At 33.3% G+C, this 13,128-nt stretch overlaps 1 protein-coding gene across 1 annotated transcript; it reads right to left on the reverse strand.

The window, feature by feature from the left end:
• Nucleotides 1-1,596: 1,596 nt before the first annotated feature.
• LOC127700646 (phospholipid scramblase 1-like) lies at nucleotides 1,597-12,851 on the reverse strand. Its single transcript, XM_052204200.1, has 6 exons — nucleotides 12,557-12,851; nucleotides 6,833-6,919; nucleotides 4,678-4,876; nucleotides 3,923-4,046; nucleotides 2,989-3,091; nucleotides 1,597-1,965 (listed from the first exon to the last, which is right to left on the reverse strand). Exons 1-6 carry the CDS (start codon nucleotides 12,681-12,683, stop codon nucleotides 1,865-1,867), a joined length of 741 nt encoding a protein of 246 aa, XP_052060160.1. The 5' UTR covers nucleotides 12,684-12,851; the 3' UTR covers nucleotides 1,597-1,864.
• Between the last annotated feature and the right edge of the window lie 277 nt (nucleotides 12,852-13,128).

The following is a 13,128-nucleotide window of genomic DNA, read 5'->3' on the forward strand; positions in this document are numbered from 1 at the left end:
ACGTCGCATAAAAAACTAAAATTATATTATTTGTTGACTTATATTTGCCTTTTTATATATCCATAGAAAACACCCAATAACTCTCTAATTTAGTTATGGGTCAATTTAAGAAAACAAGATACTGGGAAATTGTTCATCAAATAAATAAAATGCAAATAAACACTAACATTTTGGGCATGATGGCAGCGATAGACAAAAAATCCTATATTTCATAAAAAAAAAATGCATCATCAAATCAAATGCTGTATGTAGTCAAACATTGATTATAGTGATAACGATGCTGGATTGGCATATAAGGACACTGAACCGGATATTTAACGTGCTAGTTCTCATGGCCAAAGAACAGGAAGACAAGCCGTCCTACATGGATACTATTCCCGATTCTGAACCGACCTGTCTATGCTCTTACTTATAAATGCCACGTTCTTAGCGAAGAAGCAACTATCAATTTTCAGTTCTTTGGAAAGACCCTGCAGGGTATCGAACTGCAACGCAATCGAGGCGAAAACGTTATTGACAACACCACAGAGGCGGTTCGCAAACATTTGAAGAAAAAAAAACAGTTTTTTGTGTGTATTACAAAAAATTGTATGAAGTTTACAATGAAAGTACAGTGAAGAATACATAAAGTGATGGTGAAATTACAGAATTTTTAAAATGAATTGGCAATTTTGGTAGGGTTAAACTTGTTTTTTAGTACTCACCCTCCTTTTTATGTTGACCAGTAGAATAATTAAAGGGTAGCCAGAAAAGCTTATAATAAACAGCTCCTCAAAAGCAATTTAACATCTTAAATTACATAGAAAATATAAATGACTCGAGCCGCCTTACCATATACTTTAATTCATTTATTTATTCAAATGCACAGTTATACCAGGTTGAAAGTAATAACCCTCAAACAGAAAAAAATAAAAGTCCTACAAATGCAGCCTTTCCATTATTTATGTAGCTATATTCCAGAAGCATCTGCTTATAATATCTATCACTTGATTAGGTATTCTAGAGGTTTTGTATCTTACCAGGACTTCCTTGATACAGCGCTGCTTCTTTTCATGGAAGCGACTGAAATACGGGGTTTCATGGTAAGGTTTAAGACATCTGTAACGATTTTTCGAATTTTAACATGTCGATGATAACAAGAAGGGTGCAACTTGTAAACCAGAAACGGCACTGCTAACTATAACTGTGGATAAAAGGCACTGCTGACCATCCCGGAGCAGAAATAGGTACTGCTAACTATTCCGGAGCAGAAAGCAGAAAAGTTACTGCTAACGATTTCCGATTAGAAACAGAGAACTAACTATTCCGGAGCAGAAAAGAAAAACTGCTTTCCATTTCTAAGCACACATGGTACAGCTAACCATTCCGGAACAGAAAAGGAACCGCTTATCGTTCTGGAGCATAACAGGAACTGCTGTCATTCCGCGGCATCTGAGTTCCCTTTTGTTCCGTTTTGTTATGGTGATATTTTTTATTGCTATGTTACCTTCTACTTGCCTTTTTCATGTCTTTTATTATTAATGAAAAAGCATTATCGTTTGAACTTCCGGAGACACGTATTTAGTTTCAAATAATACAACTAAAGGAAAACAGACCAAAACTACTTTATTTTTATTGGAATGTACAAAATAACTAAAAGAGCTCCTTGTATTCAGAAGATACAATGTATGAGCTATAAACAGTATCAGAAAAAGAATCGAATCACTAAATGCATACTTCAATGTTGATATTAGTTATGTAAAGTGTAAAGTGTTTGACTGACTAGATAAATTTTCGAAAGATTCTAGAAATAAAAGTAATGCGTTAGCCTAAAGTTTCAACGACTCGCACATTTCATACATTGATTAGACAGCAATTAAACAAATCAACAACAGCATCTTCGATCATGTTCAAAATTGTTAAAATCTGCCAATAAACAGGCACCTATCACCATTAGTCTCTTAACAATGTCCAAATCTGTTAAATCTGAAGGGAAAAAAAACAAATGCACAAAGTTATCTCTCTTGTCATACTCAGTCGTTATAGTTTTCTGTGCTGTGTTATGTATACTGTTGTTTTTCTTTTGGTTGTTTTCCGATTTTACCATGGCGTTGTCAGTTTCTTTTTCGACTTATGAGTTTGAATGCCCCTTTGGTATCTTTCGCCTCTCTTTAATAATTCATTATGAAAATTTCTCACTCAAAGCTGGACATAGCTGTAAAAAAGTTGTATGCACTCGTATTTGTCGTTTAGAACTTTTCTCTTTTAAAGAGGCACTCGAGGTACATTTTCGTATGAGATTTTACCAGTACTGGCACTGCGTCCATAATTATATATACTTTCTTCTACTATCCCCGAGAGTAAGGTTAACATAGCTTTATAAAGTCAACGGTTTCAACTTTGAATTCAATTAATATTAGCATTTTTTTTCAATCAAAATCTGTACATGATAAAAACCTTTACTTAAAACTTAAATATTATATCTACAATTGTCATTTCATATATGTTTACTAAGCCTATTACATCCAATATATATATAAAATGATACAAAATTAATAAACGCAATTTATGTGCCTGTTATAGTAGCATTTTTCAAACGAAAATGTAAATGCAAGATTAAATTAATGCCAATGGCATGTCCATGCTGTCCAATTATGAAATAACCAAGTAACTAAATCATCAGCTGATCAGAGTTTAACTATTCAAGAAAACTAGTAGTGAAATATTAAGGGTGTAATCGCTTTCAAAGAGATTAGCAAAAACAAAAAACTTTAAGAAAGTCAATCTAGTGTGAAATATAGGTTAAATTAACCTCAATGTAGCTGAAGAACTTTGTCCTCTATAGATTTATGTGAAATGGACATAGATTTTTAACCAATTCCAAATGAAAAGATTTTGTTTAATTGTTTTACATATTGAAATCTGCGAAAAAAATTATGGTTGTCCTAAATTTAATTATAAATCTAAGCGTGTCTTACATACCCTGTATACTAACAGTAATATACTTACAATGTACAATAAAATCATTTTTAAGATTACACCATTCACGACAATTGGATTTTGATTTCTTTACTATTTTAGCAACACATTCTTCAGTGCAGGAATCATGGACCTATAATAAACGTTTAGCGAAATAATGTACATGTTGTGACTTACATTTTATCAGCAATATGCAAACACAAGGTTGAATATCGTAACTTGACCAATGCATTAAGCACACAGACCAATTAACATACAAAATATTAAATAAAAAAAAACACAGTTAAAAAAAGAAAGGAAAAAAATAATGGTTCGTCTAACTCAAAAGAGCTCACATCTTCTACAGTGACTTCCTTTAGCGATAATCATTCAGATTGAAAGGTCACCTAAGTCCTCAATCCCCCCTCCCAAAATATACCACACCCCCACTTTTTTGTACCCCTAATATCCGCATTCCCACTTTCATTACCCCCTAAATCCCACATCCCAACAGCGTGTCATCCCCTCAAAAATTAGTTACGATCCTTATGGCATGGTCGATCATTAGCAAGGTAAGTATGGCACGAGATATTTTTAATTTTTAAGGGGAAGAAAGTTTTGTGTGAGTGTGTCACGAGATAGCTTGGAGTTTGAAGGGGGAGGAAAGTTTTGTGCACTGCGAGTGTGTGTTCATCAAAAACATTTTGAATCTGAACAAAATTTCGTGTACAATTTTCAGCATAAAATAACAATAACGGTATTAGTTTTACTGCAATGGATGAGCTTTTCGACAAGTTATGTCTTTTCATTGATGCGCGAGGCATTTATATTTAACTCGGGGGACCTCTAGTCCTCCTGGATCAGCCAATGCACAATATTTGCAGGTATTTCAACATTACAGACTAAGAAACTTCATGCATCATATAACTTAGTCATTTTGACTTCACAACTCACTTATACCGGAGTGTAAGAACAAAATACTTACAGTTATTTCTAGATCATAACAAAGTCCACATGTTTTAATGTAACAACAGTCAGTATGGTATGTAAGCAAGTTTTCATTGTCTTTATAATTTATAGCATCAAACCTCGGATAGCAACAATTTACTCTGTAATAAAAGTGTATTAAAGTGTATAACCCTGGCGAAAGAATTAAGTCTTGAAATCGGGGGAGGGGGATAACCCGCAAAAATATTGAATGAAAGAACCATTCTAATATTCTAAAATTAACAGCATACACGAAAAGATCGTAGGGTTATCAAGAGTAATTACGTACTTGCAAGTTTAACCTTTCTAAAAAGGTACGGAGGGCCTGTCAGTATCATAAATTACGTCAATATGAAGCAATAATTGTTGCTCGGGTCTTCCGTATTCAATATCTTCTCCTGTCTGAGACATATCCCATATTTTATATCTCATTCTAGTCCACATCATAAGGACACCAGTCAGAACTGATATTTGTTAAGTAATAATTTCAAGATGACGTGAATATCGAATGAAACTAATAACTTCGCATCGTGATGCGAAGCAATAATAACATTTCAAACGACACAACAGGGACTTCCATGAGGGATACCATACCCATTTTAATAAATTATCCGTTATCTATGTCATCATAACATATTCATTTGTACCAAAACAAATAGCAACTCCATTATGATCATTTAAAACTTGAAACTATTATCAAGAATATTTAGTTTTGTGGGCGGATGAATTGACCTGTTTAATACGACACATTACCTTTCCTGTATAGTTCCTATCCTGATATATGGCGGAGAATTTATCCCCATATTAGGTGGACAACAGGAAGATCCACAACACCCACGTGTACATGTCATAGAACGTGAAAAAAACGCTACATCTTCGTCTTCGTTATTGCTCATCCGAAGCATTAGATTCCTCGCCCCTCCTAGACATTCCCGGAACATGCACATACCAGCTGTAATAAAGAAAATAAACCCAGATATTTACGAAAAACACACATTCCAGCTGAATCTAAAATAAACAAAAATATTTACGGAATACGCACATACCGGCTGTAACAACGAAAATAAAGCCATATGTACGGAACAAGCACACACGGGTTATGTGTATATCCTTTGATCTCTGTTGGATAGTTGCCTAATTGACAATCATACCATATATCCTTATATTTTATATCAAATAATTTAAGGAAATGAAAGCCTTCGTTTGAAAATTTAATACAAGGCATCACAACACGTGCTTTATGCACCTGCATTTTAGTATCCATTCGTTTTTGTTTGATGGTTGTTTATGCATATACCTGTATTTGTTTTGTTTGATGGTTGTTTATGCATATACCTGTAATTGTTTTGTTTGATAATTGTTTATACATATACCTGTATTTGTTTTGTTTGATGGTTGTTTATGCATATACCTGTATTTGTTTTGTTTTTATCTCTTTTGTGCGTTGTTGTCTGCTCATACGACTGACTGTCTTTGAAATTTGTTTATATGTCTAGTTGTTTGTTTACACGCCGTTTATATTATTTCTTCGTTAATCGATATTTTTGTTTGTTTGGGTTTTTTTTCTTCATATTTCCGTCTTTTTTGTGTCCTCATTATTATATTGTGTATAGTTTGTTCATATGCATGTTTTTCTTGCTTCTTTTTTCATTCGCTGTACATTCACTAAACTCTCTATGTTTCGCTTGCTTTTAGTTTTCAAGTGGTGGATCATATACAAACAGGTTAGGCCTATTTTGCATGAATTTATTTCACACCATGGCCATTTCAAAACGTCTCAGTATTTACTTAAATTCACAGCATAATAGCTCGATGTGTGTACTTTGAAGTTCTAACAATACTATGAGTACAACTCTAACAATATGGGTTCAATTTATTTCTTATCAGATGACCAATTTACAAATGCCTGAAAATAGATTAAAAAAAAACAATTTTCCATGAATTTGGCAAATTTTTAATATATTTTTTTTTAAAGTATTTAAAGTAAAGAAGGACGTTATTAAGTGACGTCCTTTGATGCAAAATGTTGCAAATACATGTAAATTTTGTTATTCTATGTCAAATTGCCTTCAACAGCAACATAAATCAGCTCAAAATTACAATTTGATTTTATAGAAATATGTGTACATTTTTCAAAAAATTTAAAAGTACACGATATAGTCTCTTTAATATTCAAATTCCAGTTGGATTTGACATCTTTTAGACTCAGACTCTTTGTGTGAAACAAATACAACCTTTGTGTGAAACAAATACAACCTTTGAGTGAAACAAATGAACCCTTTCAGTGAAACAAATACGGGGGAAACTGACCCTATCTCTTACAATTTGCTCCGAAGTAAAGATAAATAACACCTCTCAAGTTGGGTAATAAAAATAAAGTTCTACGTCATGTAGAGAGGGTCGTAGCCCTTGGTCACAATATTAAGTTTCGCTAAAAGCATAAAAAAAAATTTCCAGTTTCCCAGTTTCTAATAATATGCATTAGAATGACTGTTAGAAAATTGTACTTTTATTATCAGATTAATGTGTGTCAATACCTGTACTTTTATCAGTCTGAAAAGACGCCTAGAAGTTTCATATTGTAAATAGTATCATAACTATGTTTAATTTTTAATGTATAGGTTTGAACGTTGTTTTCAATTTAGACTTGTTTAATTTTTAATGTATATATATATATAAATATTTGTGTATTCTATTCATTTTTGCTCTGTCAGGTATTCTCTATCTAATATAGTTTTCAAGATATATGACAACTAATGCATTTTACCCATAAAATTTTACGACGGACACTCGACGACGACGGACGCTAAATGATGGCAAAATCTCACCTCACATGGTCTATTAGGTCAGGTGAGCTGAACAAAGAACAAAACACCAAAAAGACAGAAATCCTGAAGACAGTACTTACATTCTTTAATGGAAAAGATTTCTTCTGGTGTTGGCGTACATGTAGAGACAGTAAATGATGCTTGACGAGGAGTACAGCATAAAAATACTGAAATACAAATAGATAAAGTGCAGAGGAGTATAATATCATAAAACCATTGAATTGCATACACGAGTGACTAGAAGTACAGCGAAATAATGAATAATACTACCATGACAAGGACACTCAATTAGTTTAACTTGAGTGGCGGGATGTACAGCATTAAATCACTGAAATAATGTTACTACCATGACGAGAAGTTCAGCATACAATAACTGAAATAATATTACTAGAGTGACAAAGTGAACAAGCTAAAGAAAATACTGATATGCAAAATAACTAAAGTGAATAGAGGTACAGAATAAAACAATGACACACATACAACTATAGAGAGTATAGTAAAAAATCACTGGAATACACAAGACCCTTATGAGTACATATATACCGTTAGTATAATCTGATTAAATTCAGATCAACGATCGTTACTCGCATTGCTCGTCTTATGAGCATAATGCCATCAGAGATCTTTATTCTAATTTTATATTAACCGTTAGTCGTATTTTTCTTAGATTTAGCTCACTTTCCCTTTCATTTCTCTGAACAAAAAAATGTGTTTTACATAAGTAATATAAGATATATGTCAACAGGACACCAACCAAAACGACACGAAAAACGAAAGACATCTAGAAGTCAACATACGGTCTTAATAAAGGACAACTAGAGGTCAACATACGGTCTTATCAATAGACATCTAGAGGTCGTAACTAAGGACATCATGAGATCAACACGCGGTCTTAACAATAGACATGTGTCTATACAATATATTAAACTCTAAATAATTCCGAGTCAAAAAAAAAATAAAGAATAGAGAAAATGGACCAAAAAAATAAAGAACAGAGAACAGCGGGGTGTAAAGTATAGAGAATAACGGGCCAAAAATAGAATAGAGGAAAATGGGCTAAAAATTAAAGAATACAAAAAACGAAAGACCCCCGGCCCCATCCACTCCCTTAATAAGTTAAGTTAAAACAGTGCAATACCATTTATATGTGTGTAGGAGTATATGGATGAATACGGACACAGTCAGTAATGAGTATAGTTACAGCTGTTTGTGTAAGTCCTACCATTACCGTTATAGTAAAAGACTTAATGATGGTGTTATATGTAGGTTTTGTTAGGATGGGGCTCCAACACGGGTTTAATTCATTAGAAGCTCCTTGTGGCTGTCACAGGGAAAGCTATATAGACAATGTCACTTTTGTATATTATTCTGTCCGGATCAGCATTATTTGGAATACTTTTATCTTAAGAATAGAAAAAAAGTTGCCGAATGTAAGCTAAGTTAAAACATCACTAATTAACAATCTTCACTCGCTGGCATGTAGGGACGTCTCTAAAGCATTAACGGACACAATATGTATTCAACGTCGAAGGTTCTCAATAATGGATTTCTACTTTAACGTAAAAAAACTACGAGTTTATTCTGGTCAGTATGACTGTGTTCATTCTTCCTAATTCCCTTGATTAAAACTGATATCAGACAAAAACAGAATGTGTTGACAAAACTGATACTGGATCATTCGCCTTTACGTTTTTTAAAACAATGACCTTGTTATACAAGATATGACTTACATACATAATGAGATGGGAAAAAAAGTCGTCTGATATTGGCAGATGGGATTTCGCAGAGGAAAATTTTAAAATAAGATATTATAACAAAGTACACGCTTTAAGCAATTAAGGATATTTATTTGATAAACTTAAGCTTGTACTAGCGGAACCTCACGACTCAACTAAAGGATTAAAAATTAAAATTTATGAACACTCAGACTGAAGGGATGGGAGACTGAATTGAAAGGGAAAAACATTTACAATCACAATGTTACATTAGCATAAGTTATTTTCTAACCTACTGTTAGAATTAATATAATTTGAAAAATTAGAGGACAAGGCCTAAAACTACATTCTCACTTGGGAAGAAGAGGTATATGTGGTTTATTAATTTCATCAGTATGCTCAGAACATATATAATTTTATTGAAAAAGATGAACGGATGGTTGTTCAATGTCCAGTGGCAAGTTAAATGCATTTTCAGGACGAGAACAATATCGATGTTAGACCAATATGAAACCTACTTTGAACTAGACCAACATACACTGAGCCGGATTTTTAAAGTGATAGTTAAAAATAACAGTCCACAGGGAAGGCATATGTAACCCTCAACCATGTTAATAGAAACATTATTCTAACTCTGGGCCGACCAATCTGTTCTCTAATTCCTAATTGATGCATGCTTGGCGGAGAATCAGCAAATGCCAACTTTCAAGTCTTTGGTCTGACACGACCGGGGGTTAATTGTTTTTTTTATATTGTTAATGATGGACCAGATATTTTTTAAACTGACATAGCTTCTAGTTAGTCTCCGTTAGTTTCAGATCTGCTAAAAATAAATTTTGGAGCGATAATTTAGGTCACTTAGTACAGAGAAGTCATCCCTAAATCGGCTTTGTATTGACACTATCAGAATAGGGGAAATACATCCAGTTTTGAAGACTGCAACAGAAATTCCAGTGGAAACACAGAAAGCTATAACAAAAGCTAGGATACTAACTGGGACATACCTCTTACAAGCAACTAATGCAAAATTTAATATAGGCAGCACAGACCCAATTTGCCCGTTTTGCAAACTCGAGGAAGAAAACCCCAACATTTTTCTAACTAGATGTCCAACTCTGGAAGGGGTTCGACGGACTGTTTATGCCCCAATAAAACAGGCCGTAATTAATAAGATTGGGATTGACCAATTTTCAAAATAAGGGCACCTTAAGTCAATTAATTGTTGACCGCAGAAAACTTGTGAGCTCTACATTTCCAAATGACAATAATTTCCTGAAAATGATTGAATCATATGCTATGAATTACACCAACAGAGGTTACTAGTAACTCGGATAATTGCTAAAATTTTATTGAATATGATCATTCATTACATATGGATTTGAATTTTGATTAATACTTTTCAGATCACAAACTAGTGATGCCTATACAGTTAGATGTGAGAAGTACATGAAGGACAGTTCATATACAGTTAGATGTGAGAAGTACATAAAGGACAGTTCAAATACAGTTAGATGTGAGAAGTACATGAAGGACAGTTCAAATACAGTTAGATGTGAGAAGTACACGAAGGACAGTTCAAATACAGTTAGATGTGAGAAGTACATGAAGGACAGTTCAAATACAGTTAGATGTGAGAAGTACATGAAGGACAGTTCAAATACAGTTCTAGATGTGAGAAGTACATGAAGGACAGTTCATATACAGTTAGATGTGAGAAGTACATGACAGTTCAAATACAGTTAGATGTGAGAAGTACATGAAGGACAGTTCAAATACAGTTAAATGTGAGAAGTACATGAAGGACAGTTCAAATACTGTTAGATGTGAGAAGTACATGAAGGACAGTTCAAATACAGTTAGATGTGAGAAGTGAATGAAGGACAGTTCAAATACAGTTAAAGATGTGAGAAGTACATGAAGGACAGTTCATATACAGTTAGATGTGAGAAGTACATGAAGGACAGTTCAAATACAGTTAGATGTGAGAAGTACATGAAGGACAGTTCATATACAGTTAGATGTGAGAAGTACATGAAGGACAGTTCAAATACAGTTAGATGTGAGAAGTACATAAAGGACAGTTCAAATACAGTTAGATGTGAGAAGTACATGAAGGACAGTTCAAATACAGTTAGATGTGAGAAGTACACGAAGGACAGTTCAAATACAGTTAGATGTGAGAAGTACATGAAGGACAGTTCAAATACAGTTAGATGTGAGAAGTACATGAAGGACAGTTCAAATACAGTTCTAGATGTGAGAAGTACATGAAGGACAGTGCATATACAGTTAGATGTGAGAAGTACATGACAGTTCAAATACAGTTAGATGTGAGAAGTACATGAAGGACAGTTCAAATACAGTTAAATGTGAGAAGTACATGAAGGACAGTTCAAATACTGTTAGATGTGAGAAGTACATGAAGGACAGTTCAAATACAGTTAGATGTGAGAAGTGAATGAAGGACAGTTCAAATACAGTTAAAGATGTGAGAAGTACATGAAGGACAGTTCATATACAGTTAGATGTGAGAAGTACATGAAGGACAGTTCAAATACAGTTAGATGTGAGAAGTACATGAAGGACAGTTCATATACAGTTATGTACTTAGAGATATTTTGGTATAGGGAAGATGGATAATACAGACATTTGATATATGCATAGCGGTAGCTGATACCGTACTGAATAGAGAGAGTCATACAGATATTTAATGGTGTGTCAGATCACGGTTTTACTATTGCCATAAAGTGAATCATTATATATAGTTAACATTTTAGATTTTAGACTATTAGAAACTTCAGCGTACAACGAAGTAATTAATATCTTCCGTGTAATATAAGCCCATCGTTTTAATAAGCAAGTGCGTTTTTTACTGTATAAATACTTAAGTGATTTTAGCTATTTTCGTCCGTGCAAGTGTATATAGCCCACTATATAAAAAAAATCAAGCAAATACTACAGGAGGCAGTTACAGAAAGAAGAAGACATAGCTGCACATGCTTTCGATTTTATGTTTATGACGTTTTTTAATTCAAGGATTTTCCGATGAATATTTATTCCAAAAAAATCTTTCCTATTTTAGTCACTTGAATTGAAAGTTTACTTGAACAACTTTATGATCAGTCTTTTATATGGACTATGTTTTATTTCTTTGCTTCATGAATATATTTATTATCATCCTAAAATCTACCAATTTAAGAACAAATCTCTTGTAACATATGAAATTAATCCTTTATTTATGTTTTTCTCTATATACATCTTTTATCTTAATTTTAATATCCTTGATATTTCTTAATTGTTCATTCATATATTTGTTTCCTTGATTAAAACTGATATCAGACAAAAACAGAATGTGTTGACAAAACTGATACTGGATCATTCGCCTTTACATTTTTTTAAACAATGACCTTGTTATACAAGATATGACTTACATACATAATGAGTTGAAAAAAAAGTCGTCTGGTTTTTGCAGATGAGATTTTGCAGAGCTGGAGAGAAAAACTAAATAAGATATATAATGATAAAGTACACACCTAAAGGATATTTATTCGATAACCCTGTACTAGTGGAACCTCGCGCTTCAACTAAAGGATTGAAATCAAGTAAAAAAATAGCACCGAGTCGAAATTAACCGTTTAATATGATTGTCCCATTTTTTTGAAATTTTGGAGTTCTGATTGTCCCACATTATCTTATAATGTTACATGTTCTAAATAAACAATGTAATTGTTGTTTGTTTAGCATATACTAGCAGTTGATATCAATTTTATAAATGTAAACATGAATTGTTGATATCGTCAGTTAAAATTCACTTCTGATTAAATGATATAAGTTGTCAAAGATATCTATGATGTAAAGTTTGTTAAACAAATATGAAGGAGGGTAGGAATGCCAAACGGTCATTTTCGGCTACCGTTAACGTCAAACGTCAAACGTCAAAATTATCGTCATGCACCAAAAAATACCGTTAACGTCATTTGGCAAGAATATTTACCGTTATCCGTCATAAAGGTACCTCCATTACGATCCTCATGAAGATGAGAGAAGACAACCAATAACAGAATCATAAAAATATAACAACAAACATACATTCAAAGAAGTTAACATCCCTGCTTATTTGAACTTCAGAAAGTGTTGCAAGTTCCTTCAGACCAGATGGAAGTTCTTTCCGTGCACCTTTACATGGCTGGAATGTTTCAGGAACGACGTAAGCCATGCACGTAACTGGTACACGTTTGGATACTAAACATTAAAAGTTTTATAACCCGGAATGAAGCACCATAATGTATGTTAACTTCTCTTATATATTATGTAGACGGAGCGATAAACAACAACGTTTAAACGCTTTTCTGGAAAAATGTAAACAAACGTGTAGTTATTGACATGTGCAGGAAGTAAACAATGAGGAGCAAGGGAGATCACCTGAAAGTCAATTAGTTTAAATGGCGGCTAATACAATTTTACTCAAGTTATCTATTACAATGCCAGTTTCGTTGAATGAGCGTTGAAATGCTACCCAATTAAAAATTTTCAACAGTTATCATAGAATTGAAATTTGTCAACTGTTTGCCTATGGGCATGAAAATAACGCAAACAATCCTCATCAGTGATTTCGTGAAATTTCAGCCTAGGGGGGAGGGGGTTAGGACCTTTATCGGGAC

Source organism: Mytilus californianus, unplaced genomic scaffold (assembly GCF_021869535.1).
Source record: "Mytilus californianus isolate M0D057914Y unplaced genomic scaffold, xbMytCali1.0.p SCAF_5, whole genome shotgun sequence".
Taxonomy (NCBI): domain Eukaryota; kingdom Metazoa; phylum Mollusca; class Bivalvia; order Mytilida; family Mytilidae; genus Mytilus; species Mytilus californianus.

Excerpts from the sequence above, each read along its gene's own strand:
- LOC127700646 (XM_052204200.1), bottom strand. The coding sequence starts at position 12,683 with ATGGCTTACGTCGTTCCTGAAACATTCCAGCCATGTAAAGGTGCACGG. Across the intron at positions 4,877-6,832 it reads AATCTTTTCCATTAAAGAAT|CTGGTATGTGCATGTTCCGG; the intron begins GTAAGTACTGTC and ends TCTTTATTACAG. Across the intron at positions 1,966-2,988 it reads AAATGATTTTATTGTACATT|ATTTAACAGATTTGGACATT; the intron begins GTAAGTATATTA and ends TTTTCCCTTCAG.